Consider the following 23670-nt stretch of genomic DNA (forward strand, 5'->3'; position numbering starts at 1 on the left):
CCTAGAGTCGCTCGCGAAAAAGCACATTGTTGCAAAACGGGGCGTCGTGCAACAATGTGCAATTTTCGGGACAACAAAGTTGCAAACCAGATAACGCGTTTGCAACATTGTGCGTTTTTCGCGAGCGGCTTCCGGCAACAAAGTTGCAAAAAGGAGAATCGCGTCTGCAACTTTGTTGTCGAAAGTCGCTCGCGAAAAAAGCACATTGTTGCAAAACGGGGCGTCGTGCAACAATGTGCAATTTTCGCGACAACAAAGTTGCAAACCCGATAACGCGTTTTGCAACAATGTGCAATTTTCGGGAGCGACTCGCGGCAACAAAGTTGCAAAATGGTGCTCCGTGGAACAATGTGCGTTTTTCGAGGACGATTCGCGTCAACAATGTTGCAGACTCGATTACACGTTTGCTACAATGTGCATTCGAAAATAATACGAGTTGGTGATGTTACAAGCGAGAATGACGCTTGTAACAATGTTACATTCAAGCGTAGTGCTTGTAATAATGTTTGCGTTCGATATAACGGTTCTAATAATGTTTTAATCAGAAATTGAGATTCCAACAATGTTTGCGTTCAAATATAACGCTTTAAGCAATGTTGCTTTCAAAAGTAACGCGTGCAACAATGTTTTGCATTCGAAATAGTGCTTCAATCGATGTTGCATTCGAGAATGGAAACTGCAACAATGTGTGCATTCAAGTTTCAAAAATGAATAGTATAGATAAAAGTATCTTGCTACTTAAAAATCACCGTTCAACGATATAAAAGTTCTTTTTCTGCTACCTGCAACCGTGTCCCACACCTCGATCAATTTGCAACCTCAACTCAAACGGGAACAAAGGCTTCGCGCCTCTATGTAGTTTCGATATAATTCGAATTTTCACAGAAATGGAAAACTACGAATTACTTGTAAATTTAGTATGTAAACCACTCGTACTTTACCGGTCTAATAAACGAGTGCGCTAAACTTGTAAGGGGTGACATTGAGTATATTTTATACTTCCTTCTTTTTTGTAGTATCCTTATAACTTTAAATAGTATTATTTTATTACTAATTATTGTCAATAAGTGGCTACTTATAATCTTTTTTCAGACGTCTATTTGTAGAATAATACGTAATGCATTAATATAATATAAAAATATATTTGGATCAAATACATGTACATATCTACTTACAATGGCATTAGACACTTGTGTTAAATTAAAGTATTAAGTTGGTGCATATGAAATTACCTATTGTAGATAGTGTAAAAATTGCTTCGTGGTGGGGATACAGTAACAATGACTCTTGTTGCGCTTGAAAGAATGACAAAGGAGGACAATTATTCTTTAGAAAATATTGTAGTACGAAATTGTGTATTTTTGACGAAATGGATAATTATATCTTGTGAGTTCAAGGATGAACTTTTAGTGCAGCTGAGAAAACAGGACGAATAAATGATCGATTATGGAAAAGAATCGTCTCTGAAAGGACTGTCAGAAATTGGTTTAAAAAGTTTCGTCCTGGCTTCAAAAATTTTGGAAATGAAAAACACGGTTCGTCGAATTTCTTATTGAATTCTAACGTTCTGATGTCTAATGATCACCAAACGATTCAAAAAATGTCACCGAACCTTAAAATTCGTCAATTCGTCATTTTCTCGTTAAATAAAATAGTGAAAAAGCAAAAAGGTATTTTCACTCGAAGTTCTCTACGCAAAACAGTAGATTTCAGATGCACCACCCTAATACGTTCGAAAATACTGAAAAATGGTAACTTGTAAATAATTTTCGAACTTCGCGATTTGTTTAACATATCTTAAACGAATGATCATCCTAACATTTCTGTCAATATTTTATTACATTTCCGTGTGATTCGTTTGCTCGATGGGATAAAGTTGAATACGTTTAAAATGGAACTTCCTTTAACGGAAATTCTAGCAGCTTTTAATTAATTTTTTTTGTTTTAATTAAACCGCGTAATAAATATTGAGAGAATGAGAAGGAATGACGAGAGCACTAACGAGCTTGCGCTGTTGAATTCACTCTCATGTGCGACCAACCAATCCTCAACGGTCTTCCTGTGGCTATCAATCCATTCTATATTTCTCATTGCCCTCAGTAAGCTACTGTGAAGGAGTTCTGGTTTCACATGTTCGCTCAGGACAAAGAAGCTCAGCTAAAATGAAAAAAAAATGTTTTATTGCTCGAGCAATTTTCAAAGTATTCCTTTTTTATTCCTTCTTTGCACAAAAGGAATGAACTGTGCACAGATGAGAAGGTGGTTGCTGACGACACAGGGTCAAGTGGTGTATAGTTGATGGAAGAAATATAGCGAGGTTGTAAAATCGATCAAGCGATAAAGTTTACAGATTAGAGTATATTAATAAGAGAATCGAATATACATACGCTGCTTGCCAAAAACAAATCTTAAATTTGCATATACTGTTGTGGGACATTGCAAGAGAAAAATGATTAAAATTGAAGTTAAAAAGGATCATTTTTCCTAGGCGTTTTCTCCTTGATTTTCTAGGACCCTAATTTCTAGGTGTTGCAACTTTTTTGGCAAGCAGTGTGGATAAAATTCATGGAAAAATTGTGAAATATACGTAGCTTACGAAATCCAAAGTTTTTTCACTGCGTAGCAAGTGGAAAAGAAACAGTGATAATTAGTAAATAATTATCCACGCTTTCTTTTCGTTTACTTTTCACCCTCACCAATGAAACATCACAGTAATCAGCACATTTTAAAAAGAACAATAGCTTAGTTATAATGTTACCGTACCTGCGTGTGCTGTTCCTTAGTCGTGATCGCGTTTCCAATGGTTTCTATCACGGATTTGATCACACTGTCTTTGTTATCTCTGAAACCACGAAAATCACGGAAGTTACGGCGATTTGTTTCCTTACGTATAAATCAGTTCTCGACAGTATGATTAATTACAGTTTGCTTATCTGCTCCTTTACACTGGTCAAGACATTCAGGACATGGTCAACTTCTTCCGGATGTTCGGACACTACGGCTTGGACTGCGGCATCGAAGCTCACTGGAGATTCCTTTTCAAGGGACCATAGTAGGTATTGTTTCAGTCGATCTTGCGAATCGGTACAAGTTAAGGTGGAGAATGCACTCTTGTTGTCGTCTTCTTCGTTTATGGTTTTCTTCAGCTCTTCAAAAGCTTTATTCCACGTGGCGTTGTCCGCAGCGTTTAGTCCAGCGCAGAGAATATTGTTCTTCAAGTTAACGTCAAGTCTGTAAAAACATTATAATAATCTTCTTATCGGAAAATCCGTTTGTCGATCGTTTCACGCTACACGGTTGGCTTTATTCGTTTGTCGAGAGAATAGTGTTTAAATTAGAGCTCTTACTACTTAAAAGAAGAAACAAAGGGAAACTAAAGAAGAAGTAAAGGTTGAAAAGTGACTTACGTTTTGTTGGAAAGTTTAACCCAATCTTTGAATTCAGATGTAGCGTAATCTGTGCATTTTGTAACGCCAGCTCTGCAGGCCCATTTCATTGCGTTTGTTCTAAGGAGTATAGTAACGTCAGTGTCGTTGTTTGTATAGCTGCAACATTATGAAAACAATTGTTACCTTTCTTTCCTACTTTAAACGAATTACCAAATAATAAGTATTACAACGTAAGTACAACGACCAACTTAACCCTCCGTAGGCAATCTGGATTTTTGACGATTCAAGTGAAATTTCACTCTCGTATTTCTTCGAATCGAATTTGCATTTTTATCGAAAAACGTTTGAAACATTTGACTTAACGAACAATTGTATAATGTCGTAGAGACTTCGACGAGTACTGCAGAATTTTTGCGGATTTTTTGAGAGCTTGAAATAGTAAAAAAATTAGACTTGGACACAAACGACCGAGTTGGCCCGCTGTATGTGAAAAAATATGTTTGCCTGCGGAGGGTTAATTATTAAAATTCTTAACTATGCGCCTGAAATTTAACGCAACGGATTGTTGTTAAATACGGATTCTTATTACGTTATTCTAGGTTCAAAATTAATTGGTTAAGGTATAAAAAGGTGAACATATCTCTCATATTTTTCAACATTTCTAGTTCTATCGTTCATTTCCAGATAGCACAAGACGTCTTACGACCTGATCTGGACATCTAGGAGACGTACAAATCGGTACGGTTTAGCAACGTATAAAAATTACATCCTTAAGACATTTTTAAGACGTTTCTAAAGCTAGCACATAGTACTTAGCAACATCGAGTTTCAAAGACATCTTGATGTTGTTCAGACGTCTTTTGGACATCTTCAAGCTTTTACTCGACATCTTTAAGACTTTAAGACTAGGTTGTAAAGCAAAGGAATGCAAATCTGCAGATCTACTCTCTACACATAGTAAGAAACGTATCAAGCAATGATCAAACAAAGATAAGAAAATAGGTTACTTGCATCGTTATTCAGCAGTCGGGGAAGGGATGGTCGTAAAATTATATGTACTTGTGACAGCTATTATGGAACTATGTTGTAGCCAAAAAGTTATTTTTAATTTTTGCTTTCATACCAACAGACTGCCTTTTCCTTTTTTTTTTTTAATACTGATCTTTTTTATCATACGAAACATTTCATATAAAGAAGACGTCTTATTTTTCATTGGTTTAAGGAATTAGCCCATCCTGAGGTTTGATAGTTTATACTTTTAAAAATATAATCTAAATAGTTTGAATGAAAAACGTCGCTGGTTTTATGTGTTAGAGACAATTTAACGAACCGCGTCATCCCGTTGTCAATCGGTAATCGAAACTTTAAACGCGTTTTTCTCAGAATGACACTTTTAAAGACGGTGTTATCCGTAACTTCTACAATTTTCACCCGATTCACTTGAAATATCCACAAAATACTCTCTGCTTCACAATCTAAAGTAGTACATAGGAATTTTGGGAAAACTTTTCCCGCAATTAATATTTTTACACTAAAATTTTAGGGTAAAAATACGATTCCTTCTTCGTGTGTTCACCATTTCTATAAAACTCGATATTTCTAAAAACTCCTATGTACTTCTTTAGCAATTGGCATGCAAATGACGAAAATTCTGTGAAAGAAATTAAATGAAAAGACACTTTTGTGTTCTTTAAGGGTAATATAACAAAGCCCTTACGAAAAGTTTTCGATTGAGTCAATTATTGTCTAAAAAAAAAAAGCTAAAGTTAGGTATCATTTTCAGGCCTCAGGAGTGATCTAACACCTTAAGAATAAATTTCTCCCGTGTGTATTCTTATTGCTATCTACTGTACAAATATATACCTTGAAGAAGCTGTATTTGTTGGAAGTGCGCATCATATTCTGCAGGAAGTTCAAATTCCTGAAGGCTGCTTGCCATGGAACGTAGTTTGTTTCATTTTTGAGATAAAGCGAGAGAGACAATGCGACAGTGTAATTCAGTCGGTTGGAGCGAGCCATGTTTAGGGCATCGTCGATTAACTGGGCACGATTTATCACGTCTACATTGTTATAATCGGGCGACCTCAGGTACTTCGTCAACGATACCCAATTTTCTTCGTCATAATTCACGCGATAGTAACCTGAAACAGTGATCGTTCTTGCAAAATCAAAACAATTCTTCATCTGTTCTTTTCTTCTTTTAAATTCAGGCTACATTGACCATAATTTGTTCGGGAACATTGATCTAAATTATTTCGTAACATTTTTACTTTCTGAAAATTGGAGAAGAAAGCTGAAAGTTACATTTACATGTCTTCTCGAAAAAATTGAAGCTTTTGGTTTAGTAGTAGTAGTAGTTACTTATAAAACAAATTTCCAAACTTTATCTTATTTCGAGACGCTTAAGGATGGTGTATCCCCTCAACGAAAAACGAACTTGTAAGACATACCTACGTTTATACGATCTTTTCTTACAATTAGTATTTTAAAATAACGAGTCTGCTCTTGAAACTGTTCCCGCACATTGCGAAACATTTTATACATGTTACGTTACGTACCTGCTTGCTGGACGTTGACAATAATCCATTTGTCTTTTTCCTTCTCATCAATTGTCAAATTTTTATTTGGCTGCAACCAGTGGGTAGGCGTTGTGGAGAAATTCCTGGGATTAGCTTGCTTGACGAAAGTGATAGGCACCCACCATTTTGTATCATCTTTATTTCCGTACAGAGAGAATCGTTCTTGAGTGATCTCGTACTTTTCACCGTTATTCCTTACATTAACCACTGGATATCCTGGTTTATTCACCCACTCGTCCATAAGTACATCAAACGTAACTCCGTTTTCCCAGGTTCCTTTTGCAACCGCTCCAAGTGCCTTGAAAAGGTCTGCCGAGTCCGCAGCGGAATATATACTGCAATATATTGCTAAGGTTACTGCACGACAGTGTGATATGTCGGTTTAAACGAAGGTAAAAAAAAAACAACGAAACTGATAAAATCAACGTCTTTCGATTTACAAAAATGATGAGAAACTCAAGGAAGCTTATTTTGAACTGTTCCTTCAATGCGAAGATGAGTGTTTATATTTTCAGCCTAAAAAGCTAGTGAATTTATATCCATACTACACTTTTCTTATCACTACGTTGAGTACAATGTATTCCTGACGTATGGTCCTTTACTTTAGATCCCCATATAACTAATGCAGAAGTAAATAAAAATTTCAACACGAATTAAATGGACCAATGGAGTAAGAGGGTATTGGTGTTCTTCAAAAGTGTATAGTCGGTGGAACCGATATAGCGAGGTTGTAAAATCAGCGAAGCCTCGAACTATACGTAATTCGAACGCCAAAACAGCAATCCGAGGGAGATAAGAAGTTAGAGCTTCTTGATGTCCACTCAGAATTGTTTCTTCCATTGTAGTACATTAGAAAAATTTTTGTACGCCTTAATCGTTGGCAGTTGCAGGATAATTTTGATCAAAACGGAAAATACTATTGCGCAGGAAGCGACGGAGATTCGATACTGTACATCTTAAATGAGAGATTCTAAGCAGAAATTTTAACTATCAATTTACAAATAACGCAACCTAAGTGCGGCTACATCAACAAGTGTCGCTGCTTAATGCTTTAATTTACGACTTCGCTATGTCGCTTCCATCAACTGTACCTAATTGCTCCTGCACGTTTCATTCCTTTCCCTAACGTGAAACAAGTGAAAATCTAATTGGGGTTAGGGGGATAAACATTCGATTTCCTCTTCTATAACTGAAGCATATGGAATATTACTTTCCAGAAAAGTATATATTAACGAAAAAGTAAGGAAAAATGATTACTGACATTAAGAATCTATTCTTTAAACGTGTCCAAATATTCAAACACCTGCTTTGCACCGTATAATATTTGAAACATTAACTACATATCCTGATACCGAAGGGAAATATTTCACGTGGAAATTGTGAGTATACTTACTTGTCCGAGATATATTTTCTTAAACCTTCCTTAAACACGTCTTCTGTCAAAATGCTTGACATCATACGAATAACCGCTCCAGCTGTGAAAAATATTTCTGTATAATTTTTTATTGTCGTTTAGAACAGTACTTAAGTCGTGACCACTAGCATTGACCAACTTGACGAACGAATTTTCAACGGAAAAATATTCCAACTGCAATTTTAGACCTTTTATAAAAGTATGAAATATTTAACAAAATAGATTATTTTGTGAAACATGTTGTTTCTTTAATTATACAATATTCAGCAAATAGTAAATTTTTAAGTGCATCCTTTTTTTCGAAATTCAACTTTCTTCTTATAATTACAAAGTTACTTACAAAAGGCTGATCGCAGATTAAGTTTTCAAAGGAATTACTTGAATTTTCAAGTGGGAAAGTAATGCTTATTACCATAACAAATTGCATTTTATATGTCTCTTACGACTTCTTCTTTTATCGATACAATTTACTCCTTACGGTATAATTAATTTTTTAATATGCATTTAAAAATTTTAGTGTGTCATTTCCTCAAAAATTGAAATGTGCAATTAATTTAATATTTCGTCTTTGAAAAATATTTTTCACATAATTGATGAATAAAGTCGTAATTAGATGTCCGTGAAGAAATTCTACTTCTCCAGTAAAAATTCAATTTTGACCCAAGGCAAATGCATTGCGTACATTCTATTCAATCTAGGTGCACTCACAAATTATTATCATGGCTTAAAACACACGTTTGTTTCCCATCTTCACTATTATCCCTTCCTCAAAACTTCACGATTTTCATGAAATTTTCATTATAATATGACATTCCATGTCATTAAACAATTTGTACGATTTCCTCGTGGATCATTTCAAAATGAATCATCGCAATGTAACGCGGGAACGAAAAATTTGAATATCGTTAAAATTAAATTCTATATTTTGTGAAAATGAAAAATGACAAATTTATGTGAAATCATTTCCTCAAAAATTGAAACATACAATTAATGTGATATTCGCTACTTTGTTTTTTCTCATATTTCGTCTTTGCAAAATGTTTTCCACATAATCGACGAATAGTCTTAATTAGATGTCCGTAAAGAAAATCCTACTTTGAGTGAACCGGGAGCTGTTTAACTTGTTATCCAATCCTCGTTTCAAGCTTCATTTTTCACAAAAGTTCTTATCTACATCATTGGCTAGATTTTTTAGAAACACTATCGATAGAACTACAACGCACTCTACAAGTGCGGTGAATTGCAAATAGCTTCGTTCGATAATGACTCTTGACTTTTTCATCATCGAGAGAATCTTACATTTTATCTTTGGTTTGATAATACTTAAATTGGCGGTTTAACGTATTAATTGGTTGATAAGATAAATACGTGTAAGTTGGTATCTTGTATTGTAGGCATCAAATAATAAATAGGGATGATCGAAAACCTAATAACGTATTTATTCATATTTTCTTATCCGCTGTTAGAAATAACCGCGCTCAGTTTTTCTAATTAAAATCTAGGAAGATGTGTTCTCAATAAAAGTTACCACTTAAATATGGTTACGTGTTTTGATAAATGATTAAACATATTTTTTTCCAAATATCTTACCCTTCTGATATGCAATACTGTCGAATAAACCACTGATTTCTTCAGGCGAATTCACTTCCTTGTTCATTGGACGCACATTTTCCGCCGCGTCAGCAATGAAAGCATTCCCTTGTATCGAGTCCACGACACGTACTTCGTTTAATTGCCATTCCGGAACCACCTAAACGATTAATGTGGATAATGCGGTTTTGTAAAAATTTTCAATTGAAAAATTTCGTGTCGTATGAAATGTTGATCTAGCACGTAACGTGCGTCGCGACAGTTCAATCACAGCCGGAAAATCTTTTGCTTCGGCCGCGTTATTTTTGAAAATTTTTTTCATCAAATCAGGTGGAAGCGCGGAAAGGTGAAAAATTAAGGCGAAAAGGCGCGAACAGCAATTTTTCAAATCGCTTACAGGGGCCACCAGCAGTGACAACTTTAAAAGAACCGCAACGGATGAAAATGTTGCTTCTTGCGATTTAACGAAACACAAAATAAGCGAAACATTTGTTAAACTTACCTCGTTGGCAATGAAATATTGGAAGTAGGTAGCAAATCCTTCGTTCAGCCAGAGATACGTCCACCATTTCGGGCTGACTAAATTTCCAAACCACTGATGCGCGAATTCGTGAGCTATGATCGTAGTTATACTTTGTTTGGTACGAAGCGTGGTTTCAGATTCCTTGTAAAGAAGAGCGCTCTCTCTGCAACAGGAAGTTCATTATTAAATTTTACTATTTCATATTCCTTTCGTACTTGAACTCAGATAGCTCGAAGCAACAGCTTCGTTCGTTAAATACTTTCATACACGTTACATGGTTGTTTGTATCGCGTAAACGAGAATATCATACAATATAGTTATTCATTTACTCGTGGCCATTCTCGAGTCTAGCTGTGTGGAGTCTAATATTCTTTGATAAAAAAAAAAAAAAGGACTGAACAATCGAAACGTTTGGAAAGTGCTATTTCTTAAAAATTTGTTCGTATCTTTCATTTCGAACTTGTGGTCCGTTTCGAAAAATTGTCGCCTACGTCTTACAGATCTGGACTTTAAACCCGTAGAACGATACGCGTTTCAGTTATGCGTTGCGATAATTACCTATAGGTTACGAGACCCCAATTTTCCATAGCTGACGGTGAAAAATCTTTGAGCGTGACTTGATCCATTTTTGGCATAATCTTGGAGTAAAAAATATTTGTATAGGCGTCTAATTTGTCGAGCAACTTCTTGCCCATTTCCAACGCGTACGCACCCTGATCTACAGCGTGTGATTTTGTCCAAACTCGGAAAGATCCACTTTCCTTCACGCCGTAGTCAGAGACCACAAAAGCCACCAAGTATGAAGACATTTTTGGAGTATCTTGGAAAACAGTCTTTGTTTTGTTCTGCACCGTCGTATTGCTTTTCTCAGGCATGTTTGAAATTGCTTTGTAATTGGTCTCATGTGTCAGAGCAATTTTATATACTGCTTTGTACGCGGGTTCATCCCAGCAAGGAAATGCTTGTCGTGCACCTGTTGGCTCGAAATGAGTCGCAGCGACATATCTAAAACATACAAGCGGCATTCTGAAAAACACTGGTTTGCTCTAAGTAGTACAATTAGCAAGAATAAAAATTTTCAACGCAGCTCTATTGTAGTAATTTCGCCACTTTTACAAATAAAATAATCGATATGCATGTCACCCTTACTTTACAGTGCGATCCTTGTCGAAATATCTGCTTCTGTAGAATCCCCTTGCTTTGTCGTTCAATTCACCGGTGTAATTGATGGTAAGCACGTATGTCCCATTGAGAGAATCTTTTACACTGATAACTAAAAATTCTTGTTTCTCTTTTAGTTCCACTTTGGTTGCTGTGATTACTGAAGAGCTATTCACTGGAGACAAGCTAACGTCTTTCTCGGTAACGTTGAGATTCTTTGCGTTGAGCGTCAATCTCGTGGTACCGGCCTTCACGACAATCGTGATTTTTGCTGTCCCCGTGAAAGTAAATTTCTTCAGGTCAGGTTCAAGATTTAGTTCGTATACGGATGGTACGGCATCTTCTGGCAGTCTATAATCCAGCTCGTTCGAATTGTCCGCCTGGGCACCGAGCGAATTTCCAAGGAGAAGATTCGCCTGGCAAATCGTCAGGACGAGGAGTAACGGTATCGATGCTTTTGTCATTCTGGATTGATTCAGCGAGCATGCGCATCCAACGAACGATCCAGCTTGACTATTTCTGTCCCGTAAAACACATCACTTATTACACACCTCTGTTTCATATCGAGAACATCAACAAAATTTATTTCATGTTTGCTTAACGTTTCAACTGAATGCGTGAAATGTTGATCTTAGTGTAGTCAGACGTGGAACCCGAATTCCTCGCGTTACGCGGTCAAATTACACGTATGCGTACGATATTTGGGTGAATTGTTCAATTTCTTAAATGTGTTTATCAATTGTGCAAAGAAAAGATATATTAGAAAACGGTATTAGCGAAACTATATCACTTTTCGTTTATTCGCGCTTATTAACAAAGAGAGCAATCTTTACACAGAGAGTATCGCAATATTACTTTAATTTAGGAACGTTCGATTTCGGTAGATATCCGTGAAAAAATTGTTATTCTCGAAATTAGATCTATCCAGAACATTGGAGATTTAAACAGTTCGATAACATACCTTAGGGGAATAATTGTACGTCGTCAATTGCCTTATGAAAGACTACATGTAGAAATATTCGTGCTTTATAAGGCACCCGCGATAGGACTATTATCGAAAATATGTCTGACTTTCCTAATCTTATCAATCGATGCCTTATCACGATTCTAGTTATTATTTTTTCGGATGAAGACCAATAAATGGTCTATTACATTTATAAAATTTCTTCAAATGTTTAATCTGAAGTATAATCAATAATACGATACATTTATATGATGTGCAGTACGATTCCGTTTGACGTGAATAGAAATCATTTCGATACCAAGAAATTCTCCCTATGTAGTTTTGTACGATTTTATTTCTTTTATCGGCAATATTTGAACAACATTCTACCTTGTTAGGTAATTCTCCGACTTGATTTAATAAAACAGATAACAAGATAAATTTTATCGTAAACATTGAATATCTTATATTGAAATGCTTCGTGAAAGAGTCATTTTTAACGTTGCACGTAATGGCGTAATATGTCGTAGCGAAAAACGTAAATTTACTTAAAAATGAATCGCCCGATGATGAAGAGAAAAAACAAATTTTTACATAATATTCCAAAAGTGAATCGCCGTCGATTCTTTTCAATTTCTTTTTATCTCTGCGAAATTATCAATTTTGTTTTTCGTTTTGAACAATTCAGGAAGTTGTACCTTAACAATGGATTACAAATATCGGCGTCAATTTCAACTGATCTTATCGACAAGCAGATAGTCTCTTAATGCAGGATGTGTTTCGGTTGCAAAAACATTAGTTAGAAGTTAGAATCTTTACCGCTTGAGAAGACTCGTTTAGAAAAATTTCTCATGTTCGAACTAATTGTTATCTCTAACACGTGTACCGGATGGCTCTTCATAATCCCTTAATTCCTCATTTCTTCTAATGGTTATGTACAGCGAAGGCTATGCGGTCTACATCGAGTGACTATCTTATTGAATTCGTCTGTGTGTGAACTGTATTTAAGGAATATCGAGAAATATACGGTCCCGTTGAAAGAAAAGGTAACGACCTTGAAACGTTCTTCACGTTTTCTTCAAAAAATTAAATTATTCAGTAAACTGTGTAAAATATCCTTGAAATACTTCAATTTTTCCTAACATTTTTTCGTATCATCCATATTTTTGATAATATTCAATCGTCACATAATTTATGTCATAATTTAATACACTGTCAGATGAAAAAGGTTGAAATACTGTATATCATTTTTATTCACCAATTCCTAAAAACAAATTCGGAATTAACGGTAGGCTTTGTCGGAAATATATTCAATCTGCTTTTCTTGTATTTTGAAAATAATTTTTTACCACAAGAGTATTTCTTTTCGTCAGAATTCTTTGACTTTTAATAAATAACTCCCCGAATGGTAATTACTATCAAATTTTACTTACTCGTTGGTGACAATCGATATATATATATGTATATACATATAACTAAAAGTCAAGTAGGTACGCATTGATATTGAAGATAATAATCGAGCATATCTTAAAAAATTCTCGGAATGTGCTCATTCTAAGAAAATTGCATCATAAAAATTGTATTACGTTAATTAATAAGAAAAGAACAATTTATTTGATGAAGAAAACTCTTAATCATTTCTATTTCAATCACTTGCCGAACTTTATTCGATACGTCGTTAGATTACAATTTAATTTAACCATTTTATTTAAATATTTAAATAATATTTCATTCAAATACTCCATTGAAACGAAACAAAAAAAGAAGTCTTAAAATTATTTCTTTTTAGTAAGATATCTAAAAAAAATCTAAACCAAGGCCGTTTAAAGCTTCAACCATCGTACAAATGTGTCAGTGGAAATAGTTGTCGATTCTAGACGAATATTTCTCAAGCCACTCTAAGTTTTCTGAGGAAACAGACAATGCCTGTTTCGCGGTGTTCAACGCTGATCCGAGTTCTTCGGAGTGTCTCTGAACGAACGAGCGTAGCTGCAACAGAAACGAGTGTTATATGAAAAATTATTTAGAAAAGCGGGAAAACCCCGACAGGTAGCTACGGGTAATTAAAATCGATACGCCGTTTCCTTCAAAAATAAAAATGAGTAATACCGTTTCTGATTGTTCCGCCGTTATCGTTGCGTTCCCAATTGCGGTAATCACCTTATCCAAGAAATTGTATCCTCTTCTAAAAAAAGCAAAAGTGATTCTCGTTTATCATAAAAAGGTGCTCAACCGAAGATAAGGAAGTTCAAAAGTATTCTATCGTGTCGAAAAGTGTACGCAGAAGTGTTGAAGAAAAAAAAAAAAAATACGTACAATTGAACGATACGTTGCAAATTCGATTCGACAAATCGTACAACGTGTTCCACGTTTCTGGCGTTCCCGTCTAAAACGGCATTCACTATGATCATTCTTTGCTGTTTTCGAACATTTCGATCGTCCGAGATGGACAATTCGAGATACCTGCGGAAGAGATTTTCGTTCATAGTTGAAGGTCGATGTTCGATCACAAGCGTGGAAAAATGATTCGTGACGATTAAACGACGCTGCTTCTCGCGTTAAATTGACGATGCGAGGGCGAGTTCGATGACGAGTTAAAAAAAATCTCGTTTGCACTGGTTAAAAATGTTTAGGTCTCTGTGTGGATCGTTTAGATTGATTCGCAAGTGGCCTTGATTATCACATCTAACATGTGTGATAGGAAACAGCGGGCTAGGATGGTTAATAAACATTATGCACTATTACTATTACATGTAATATATTAGGTCGTTGCATACGAAATGGCGGTGTTCGAATGCTGGCGGATTCCGTTTTGTTTTTATAAATTAGAATCATGGTGATTGTCATATGAAAAAGTGAAACCGACAGTCTACTGTTTTAAATGCAACACTTGTTTCACTGACAAAGCTAGATTAAGGTTATATTAAAAGTAGAAAATGGAATCTAATCAGATTTGTGTGATATCCTTTTACGAATTTAAACTGGGACATGGTGCAGTAGAGGCACTATGAAATGTTAATACATACTGCATTTGAGATAGGAAGAACTAGTGATCAGACAACACAACGTTGGTTTAAGCATTTAGATGATTTTGTACCAGGAAAGATATTCAACGATGAGCCACTAGTAAGGATGCATTTGTGGAATTTCTTACCAATATTTAGATTTGTATAATAATAGACGAAAATCATTTGTAATTCGTTGACAAAAATGTGTTGAATCTGCTAGAATTTGTTTTGATAAATAAAGTTTAGTTTTGACTACGTCATTGAGGTTTAAAGTTTCATTAATGAATCCGCCATTTCATATGCAACGACTTAATACAATAACCATACTTAGTTTGGGAATATACTCACAGAGAAGTTGAATAATATTAAGAGATACAAACGTAGTTCCCCCTGTTAATCATATTTCAACCAGGTAATTGTTTCTCACGAATATTTCAATGTTCAATGGACAATTAATTGATCTGCTTGTTACAAATATCCTAATCAACTTGCAATGGAATTTTGAATTCGTTGCATTGATATCTAGAAATTTGTGATTAATGTACTGTCAATGAAAGCTTACCTGTTGATTAAATTAGCTCTTTGTGTGCAGCCAAGACCTTGTAACAACAGATCTTGTTCCGTTTGCAAATCTGCGATCAACCATCTATCCAACATCGCGTACCAATCTGCCTCGCTTCCATTACGTATTCCTTCACAATAGACGAAGCTCTTAAGATCTGGTATTATCCTATGAATTTGCAAATTAAGGTAATAGTCGAAGAAAATTGTCAAATGCAATATTTACATTGGTATAACTGAAACGTAATTTTCTACTGCATAATGTGCTGTGACAATATCTTCATATGCAAAGTAACATATTCAACTAAGTGAAAGATCTATGGTTAATATGTGCATGATATCAAGCGCAACAAATAATGCAATAATTATGCTGTCCTTTGCAAGAAAGAATTACTGAAATACACAATATATGTTCCAATAGAGATTTATTTCTACTAATTCTGAGTAACCAATTAATTTTGAACACAAGGTATTTAACCCCTTAACCTATGACTTCTTTTCTGACTATGCATCTAAGCGTCAGCCATTTTCTATTTTAGTACTGTATCAGGTAACAAAAACTAATCTGTCACAAATTAATTACACTTCGTAATCCTCAGTGTTACAAATTCAAACGAAAGTTAGGATTACAATGAATTTTTCTTACTAATATAACGATTTTTGTCACATCTTCGCCAGAATCTCTGCCACGAGTCTGACACGCTATCATGTGTTAAGGGGTTAATGTCATCAATATTTAACTCATAATTATACAGTGAAGCATTAAGTTAGACTTTAATATTAACTGTTAAACGTATGTTAATAAACAAATTTTTGTAAATCTCTCTTGATTCCATAGTTTTAACTTACAATTAGAAAGGAATCCCACTAGGCGATACGTTTCCGCGTAGACAATAAATAGGGAGGGGAAAAGCATTTGATACTGAATATCTTTTTGAAATACTCAACAATTTTTAACCATTACAAAATAGAGAATTCACGTGAATATCCTATGTGAACTTATGTTAAAAGAAGAAGACGTGAGATTGTGCACAATGCACAAAAAATATCACTGTCTGAGTTTGAGAATTAGAAGGAGAGTATAACGTAAAAATAAATTCTAACGTATAAAAAAGGGAAAATTGAATGTTGCATTAGAAGATGTTTCGTGATATCATGCAAACATTATTTAAAATAATATTTCTTATCTATAAAATAATCTGCAACTGCAGTGTATTCTATAAAAGTAACAACATACAATTTTTCGTACTGCCTGTCAGGCGCAGCGATCCAATTTCGAAACAAAGTTTCAGATTTTCTCAAGCAATCAGCATTGCGTACTAAACAAGATGTCGACAAGACCAATTCTCGGTGCAATTTAGTAGTAATGTCATCGTGTGTAGATTCGGTGAAATTCAATTGCTCGTACATGCCTCGTAACAAACGTACCGCATATTCCTGTTGTCAACAAACGTTGCGAATTTGTGTAGTTAACGTCAATATTGTAGAATATTAAAGACAAAAATGTCTTCTCGAATTTTAATCTAACTTTGTAAGTAATTGTTTGAAACTTCGAGAAATTTGTAATTTCCCGCGTAAAGAAATTGAAATTATTGTAACACAAGCATGTGTTCGACTATATTTTTTGTTATTATTTCTTTTTTTTCTTCGAGATAATTTTTTAACTATTCAAATCTATTGAAATATTCTTCGGTAACATTGAAATTCGATTTATTGTCGAATTAATGTCTCGATTTAATGTCTCTCCCATTTATTCTTTTATGAAAAATCATCGTCACCCAATTGTATTCCAGAAATCATGGTGCAACCGAAAAGGAGATGATTCCTCATGTAAAAGTAAATCGAAAATATAGAACAAAATTTGTTCGTACAGACCTCTGTTTTCGAGCAAATCGAATTTGAATATTGGTTAAGTACACGTACACTTGTCTAACCACAATTTGCTGGTTCCGTCTAATCTGACTTGGTATAGATTAAAATAATGCAACAACTTTCAATAATGTGTTTATTTTATTAATTGAAAAATTGCTGAAAATGTCCTTGATATCGCAGACAAATCTTTACTCAGTGAATTAAAGAAGCATAAACCTTATCTGACATTGTTAAAATCACCAGCAGAAATAGCGACAGATAGCTAAATTGTGTGAAGCAAGTATAATAGATTACGGCTGGTCAAGTGCACGCGTACTTAACGAATATTGAAACTTGATTTTCTCGAAAATAGAGCATTATACGAATAAATTTTATTCTATATTTTCGACTTACTTTCACTTGAGGAATCGTCTTCTTTCCAGTTGTCTCACGATTTCTGATACAGCCTGTATGCACAAGCAATCCTTTAAGAGTCTTGAAAATGTTCTGTTTACTTTGGCTCGCGTTGCTCACCTGGAAAGCCTGCTGTACATGTGGCTTGCTGTCCAACATTTTGTTCAAAAATTTCAAACTATTCACAGCTGTGACCCACGGTTCGTAATCAAGCTCCTGGACCAAATATCTGGCAAGATCAAGTGGAACTGAGTAATCTACGTAACCCGCCCTAGCTAGGTTAAAAGCGTCGTCCAAGAGCGCAGCTCTATTTGATCTGTGTATCTTTTCGAATTGTGCAGTGTTCAAATAATCGACAAGCATTCGCCAATTTTTTTCGTCGTAATTCACTCGATAATATCCAGTTTGTTGGGTATTGAATATAACCCAGTCGTTTGATGGAACGCCATGGATAGTGTAGTTTTCGTCTTCCGGCTTCAACCAATGTATTGGGGTTGTATTGGAAAAGTCTGTGAGTGATTTTTTGACGAAATTCAACGGTATCCACCATTCAGACGACGACTGATTGTGATTTCGACGAAAACGTTCTTGAGACACTGTCAGCGTTTGCGATTCGTAATCTCGCGTGACTGTCACTAAAGGGTATCCTGGTTGATTTGTCCAGGATTTCATAATATCCTGTATGGACGTATTATTTTGCAGATGACCCAACTTGTCGACAGAAGCTTGTAAATGCTTGTACAGGTCGAAAGGCGTAGCTGCTTGATACGACCTGATTTTTAAGAAAGTAATACATTAAGATGATAACAAATGAATAGTGTAGCTTTTAAGAAAGGTATTATTCGTGTTAGAATAGGTAGAGTGTTTAGAAAGCTTTCTGGCGGTCAATGCTAGCAAATACAGATGTACAGGGTATCCCAGTTTATTTTCGATCAAACTTTGTCAGTATCTTCTATAGGCATAAAATTTTAAATGAACTATACTTATATAACAGTTTTGTCTTATTTATACTCATAGAATATACTGACAAGCTTTGATCGAAAAAATCTGGGACACTCTATACGAGACGTTTTTGGAATTTGTTGACTGTATTCGTTGAGCAAAAGAAATAAACTACTTGTATCATCGATACAGAAAATTACTTCTACCACTGACAATATGCATGTATAATGAAATTAGAAAATCAAACACAAATAATGAAATATTATCGAAAACTATGCAAAAGTTATTTGAATTATTAGAAATCTCATTTATATTTCCAGTTGAAAAAGTGTATGTTGGGATCGAAAATCCAGGTATTCACGAAAAATTCGTCGCGTAAGTAATAAGTAGTTTTCCATTCGTCGAGCTTACATATTTTTTACATAGCTTCGTAGACCATCCTGAAAAGCTGTTTTTCCAATCGCGTGGGACAACATACGGATTACAGATGCACCTGAAGTAAGATAATTAATTTTCATTCAAATTATTTGGTAACGACAGTTGGCAGATGTATCATAACATGTGTATTTTTAATACGCAGTCTGTTTAAATAGATATAGTCTCATTGTTAGATTTATTATCTTCGATATTATAGTAAGTCACTTATTTTGACTCAATAATTTGACTCAACTTCTTGATTAAACAAAAAATTTGAAATCGGAGACAAAAGATATTAATTTAATGCTTCTTAATTTAAAAATGATTTTGTTAATTGTTCATTACGTTATCCATTTACATCTAATCTTTTTCCAATGGCTCTCCAACGGAGAACTGAGGATATTTACTACATATACAGGGTGAGTCACATAATTTGTCCACCCCAAATAACTGCTAAATTATGTGTTCTACAAAAAAGTGATTCATATAAAAATTGCACGGTATCGAAGGGAACATAGGATGCTGATCGACTTTCTTCATGTTCCCTCGTCCAGAAGAGGCAGTCAAATATCACGCATACAGTCAAATAGCTATAAGTTCCAAAATTTTGTGAACCAATTATTTCTAACTGAATTAAGCTTAATTTTTCATAGGCGAAAACGTCTCGTTTATTTTACAAACCTATAACTGTTCATTTCGTCCGGTTCTTTGGATAACGTTCTCCGACAATTATTATACAATTTAATTTCAATTTTAAAGTACACCCATCCCTCCATTTACGCGGTCAGATAGGTTCAGTTTTCTATAAACTTTCATTGAATTTATTACAAATCAGAGAGATGCAAATTCTTACTTGAACGTACTAATTACATAACTCTGACCTTATTTGGTTTTTTTTAAACCTCTTGTCCTACGATTTAAGTTTTACAGTACAGATCCTGACACCGAATAAAACTTATTTTGGTTTTCTGAAATATCGTTATTTTTTTTATTAACCTATACGATTTAAATGTTTTTATAACTTATACCAGTTTATCTTACCATGTTTTTGTTTTCATACAAGCAGACTCTATTTACGCGATTTTTATCCTCGTAAAAAAAATCAACGCGGAACGATCAATCCGCGTAAATGGAGAGATGGGTGTATAGTATTTTCAACTCATATTCAATCAGGTATACACTTCCCCAAATTTTCAATATTCCTCGTCGAATCGTGCTCTCAAAATTCAAACAAACCTTTCTTGTACGAAACAAAGTCTAAAACAGCAGCGATACTGCTAGGACTTCCAACGTTCCGACCGTTCATAACTCTAGCATGATCCGCGGAGTCTAGAAATAGGGTTGGTTGCAGCATGTCCACCACAAACTTATCCATCATCCTCCAAGATGGATGCACTTCCGATACGGCGAAGTATTGAAAGTAGGAAGCGAAACCTTCCTTCAACCAAGCCACGTCCCAAAACATCGGTGTAACGAGATTTCCAAACCAGGTGTGAGCGTATTCATGAGCCATAGTGGTAAAACCGTCGATCTTGTTCTTCGTAGGAGTAACGCCATCTTCGTATAACACTACTGATTCCCTGTACGTGATCATACCCCAGTTCTCCATTGCGTGAAAGTTGAAATCGGGAACGGCGATCTGGTCCATCTTCTGAATCGGATTATCGATTACAAGCCAATCCTTCAGGAACGAGTATATCAATTGACCTTGATTCAATGCGATCGATCCACGACGATTCATAGATTTTCGTGTCCATATTTTGAAAATTTCCGAGGAGTTTGTCGTCGTTTGGGAGACGAAGTTGTGGACAGCCCAGCCTAGCTGATAGGTAGCCATCGTTGGCGTCGATGTGAATTGGTATATTCTCTCAGGTGGAAATCTGGTGTTAGAAATGTAAAGTAAACGCGTCTGGTATGAAAATGGAAGAGAATTTATTAAACATCAGGGTAGAGGAGAAGGTCTAAATATGGGCTAGTTGAAGTATTGAATATGTTAAGTGCTCGACCCTATTGAAAACAGGATGAAACTAAGAGTTATGAACAAAATAAGTGTTGCGTAGGAGATAGTGACCTGCGTTTATTTTGTTTATGTCTTGCGTTGCAAAACGTGCCATTTCTCTTATTTTGCTATTTCAAAACATTTTTCAGGTAAGTTCGTTTTATTAATTCAGCAATAAACTATTAAACTAAGAGTACTACATTGCTAACATTGTACGTTTCTTTTTAATGTAGGATTTGTAATGAATATCATCGCTCTAACCGTTCCTGACCAAATGATCTCAATATGGGCCACAAAGCTGTAATAATAGCTTTATAATATGGGCTAATATCGGCTAGTCAAAATTAGAATAATGAAAATGTCAAAAAACTTACAGCCCGGTAATAGTTTTAATTTCAGTATTGCTGGTCACTGTCTTGTTTGTAACAGCAATTGTCACATCAAAAACTGCTTTGAAACCGGGCTCATCCATGCAGGGGAACGCCCGACGTGCATACGTCGGTGAAAATTGAGTGACAAACATCCATCTGGAAAAATTAGTTGTTTTTAAAATATTAAGTTGTACGGAAAGTTCTGTCATAACTCATAAAATACTCATAACTTCGCCAAAAGTTTACATATTCATTCAAAACAAAAACCATTATAATCGATACATCTTTGCCAACGTTGCCATAAATTATTTATGCCATCTACAAAAACAGTCTACGAGGAATCTAAAAAATCCACGAAGACCTACTCCACATCACGTTCGTTTCGAAATGATTTCTCCTCGATAAAATTGTGAAAATGTTTGAATTGATGATAATCTGTTGGCGAAAGTTCCGGAGAATAGGGTGGATGTTGTAGAGTCTCAGATCACAGGTCGTTTAACTTTTGGGCTGTCATTAATCAGGTGTTATCATGCAAAAGAACTGGACCCTTTCTATTGACTAGTGCTAGACGGATAACCGACAGCCTTTGATGCATTTCGTTAAGTTCGTTGCAGTACTTATTTGCCTTAATCGTTTCTCCTATTTTGAAAAAGTAATGCTAAATAATTCCGTCAATAGACCATCAAACAGATAACATTATTTTTTTCAGATGTGCTTTAGGTTTTGAAAAGTGTCTAAATGGTTCGTTAAGATGCAACCACTGTCCAGATCTTTTCCGCTTATCATAAAATACCCAATTTCATCGCAGGTAGCAGTTCTATCAAGAAAAGGGTCTTTAATGTTCCGCAGGATATGGGAAGAGCAAATGGAGGCAGGAAGCACTTATCCATTTTCTTTGTCTTGCCAAAATTAGTGAAATGTTGGCATAGGTGTATCGATTGGATTGGTTCATAGATTGAATAAATTTGCTAACTTTTGGCGGAGTTACGATTATTTAACCCTTATGTCAATAACCACAATTGTCGTCTACTTTATCGTCCAATTTTAGTAGTTTTCTGATAACAAAATTCTAAACTTGAGGCAAACATGGATAGGAAATGTGCCAAATAACAACGATCTGGCCGGATATTTCAATCTTTTGCCTGGAATATAAAATATTTTAAGTGAGAATTATGCAAAAGGGTACACGGGTACCCGGTTATTGACATAAGGGTTAAATTCACCGGACGAAATTCGACAGAACTTTCCGAACGACCTAATATTTAAAATTACCTTTGTGATCATTGTTGCGCGTGAAAATTAGACAATTGACTTACTTCGTTTGTCCGTTTTCATTGTAAGAGCTTCTATAAAATCCGAATACATCATCTCGTATTTCTGCCTTAGAAGATAGATTCACCGTGTAATAACCAGGCCTCAGTCCCGTAGACATATTTATTGTATAAAACTGTTTTTCCGTGTCGTAGCTTGTGCTCTTAATTGGACACTCGATACTTTTCCTGATTCCAGCCTCCACTTCAACTGTTTGAAAAACGCCTACGGAATTAATGTTCAACCCATCGTTGTGCAGCACGATAGTGTTCGTCGTTTTAAGAATTTCCAGATGTATCGATACGTTCGCGGAGTACATGAAATTCTCTTCATTCGCCACTATCGAAATGACATATTTCTTTGGGACGATTTCTTTTGGTAGTCTGTACGACAAGTAGTCAGTGTCATTTTGGAATCTACTTTTATCATCCAACGACCTTTCGGGATGTACTGCCAGCGCTGCTTCGAAAACTGTAACGACGCATAGAAAAATGCAAAATTGCAATTCACGTTTCATGCTGGCACGATTTTATTCGACCACTTTCGATAGATCAAACAGTTTTCACTTCCGTAGATAGACAACACCACAATCGTGTAAAAAGCTGACAGCTATATGTAACGTTCAATACGATTCACTGAACCCAATGCATTTATCAATTATCTTCAGTTACCGGTGTCGAGGTTTGTGATAGGTGATAGGATGAACATACTCCTCTCAATCAAGCATTTAATCTTGGTATAACCTACTTGCTGCTTATTACTTTCGCCTCTTTTATCGCGGTTAAGTTGTTCGAATTTCAGATAAGTGTTTATCTTTCGTATTAAACATTGATCTCTCTTTATCACAATCTTGTACAAAAAATTTAATATGTTTATTTTTATAACAGAAAATAACAAGTAAATATGATAAGAAAATTGGAGAATGCAAAGATTCCTTTTGAAAGGGGGTACACCACCCTTAGGTGTGTCTAAAAACGAGGAGATGATTGAAAATTTTTTTCATAGGTAACTACCAAATGAAAAGTCTCTATTTTTTCAGAGGATATAAGTGCAACTTTCAGTTTTTTTACATCAATCTCCTCTAAATTGCATCTATATCGTGTGTTGATATGACGTAATTCAATAAAGTTTGAACTTGTTCAATTAAAGAAATTAATTAAAGAAAAACTAAGCTAAAATCTAAAAATCTGAACGTAC

General features: G+C 35.1%; 2 protein-coding genes across 2 annotated transcripts; both read right to left on the reverse strand.

Annotated features, from left to right (window-relative positions):
• Positions 1–1384: 1384 nt before the first annotated feature.
• Positions 1385–11691, reverse strand: LOC108574434 (aminopeptidase N-like). Its single transcript, XM_017937025.1, has 13 exons — positions 11618–11691; positions 10645–11175; positions 10054–10500; positions 9475–9658; positions 8973–9132; positions 7362–7443; positions 5948–6303; positions 5253–5530; positions 4202–4335; positions 3408–3545; positions 2923–3231; positions 2764–2842; positions 1385–2157 (listed from the first exon to the last, which is right to left on the reverse strand). The coding sequence occupies exons 2-13, from the start codon at positions 11118–11120 to the stop codon at positions 1945–1947; spliced, it is 2856 nt and encodes a 951-aa protein (XP_017792514.1). The 5' UTR covers positions 11121–11175; positions 11618–11691; the 3' UTR covers positions 1385–1944.
• Positions 11692–13450: 1759 nt separating this feature from the next.
• Positions 13451–22990, reverse strand: LOC108574435 (aminopeptidase N-like). The gene is made up of 10 exons (XM_017937026.1): positions 22479–22990; positions 21166–21318; positions 20029–20657; positions 18787–18868; positions 17554–18205; positions 16421–16605; positions 15170–15337; positions 13916–14062; positions 13709–13784; positions 13451–13588 (listed from the first exon to the last, which is right to left on the reverse strand). Exons 1-10 carry the CDS (start codon positions 22988–22990, stop codon positions 13451–13453), a joined length of 2742 nt encoding a protein of 913 aa, XP_017792515.1.
• Between the last annotated feature and the right edge of the window lie 680 nt (positions 22991–23670).

The sequence above is a fragment of the Habropoda laboriosa genome, unplaced genomic scaffold (genome assembly GCF_001263275.1).
Source record: "Habropoda laboriosa isolate 0110345459 unplaced genomic scaffold, ASM126327v1 scaffold172, whole genome shotgun sequence".
NCBI lineage: Eukaryota > Metazoa > Arthropoda > Insecta > Hymenoptera > Apidae > Habropoda > Habropoda laboriosa.

Coding starts and splice junctions, on each gene's coding strand:
- LOC108574434 (XM_017937025.1), bottom strand. CDS start 11,120: ATGACAAAAGCATCGATACCGTTACTCCTCGTCCTGACGATTTGCCAG. Junction 9,659..10,053: donor TGGGGTCTCGTAACCTATAG/GTAATTATCGCA, acceptor TTCCTGTTGCAG/AGAGAGCGCTCTTCTTTACA. Junction 6,304..7,361: donor AGAAAATATATCTCGGACAA/GTAAGTATACTC, acceptor AATATATTGCAG/TATATATTCCGCTGCGGACT.
- LOC108574435 (XM_017937026.1), bottom strand. CDS start 22,990: ATGAAACGTGAATTGCAATTTTGCATTTTTCTATGCGTCGTTACAGTT. Junction 20,658..21,165: donor ATTAAAACTATTACCGGGCT/GTAAGTTTTTTG, acceptor TCCACCTGAGAG/AATATACCAATTCACATCGA. Junction 13,589..13,708: donor CGGCGGAACAATCAGAAACG/GTATTACTCATT, acceptor TTTCTGTTGCAG/CTACGCTCGTTCGTTCAGAG.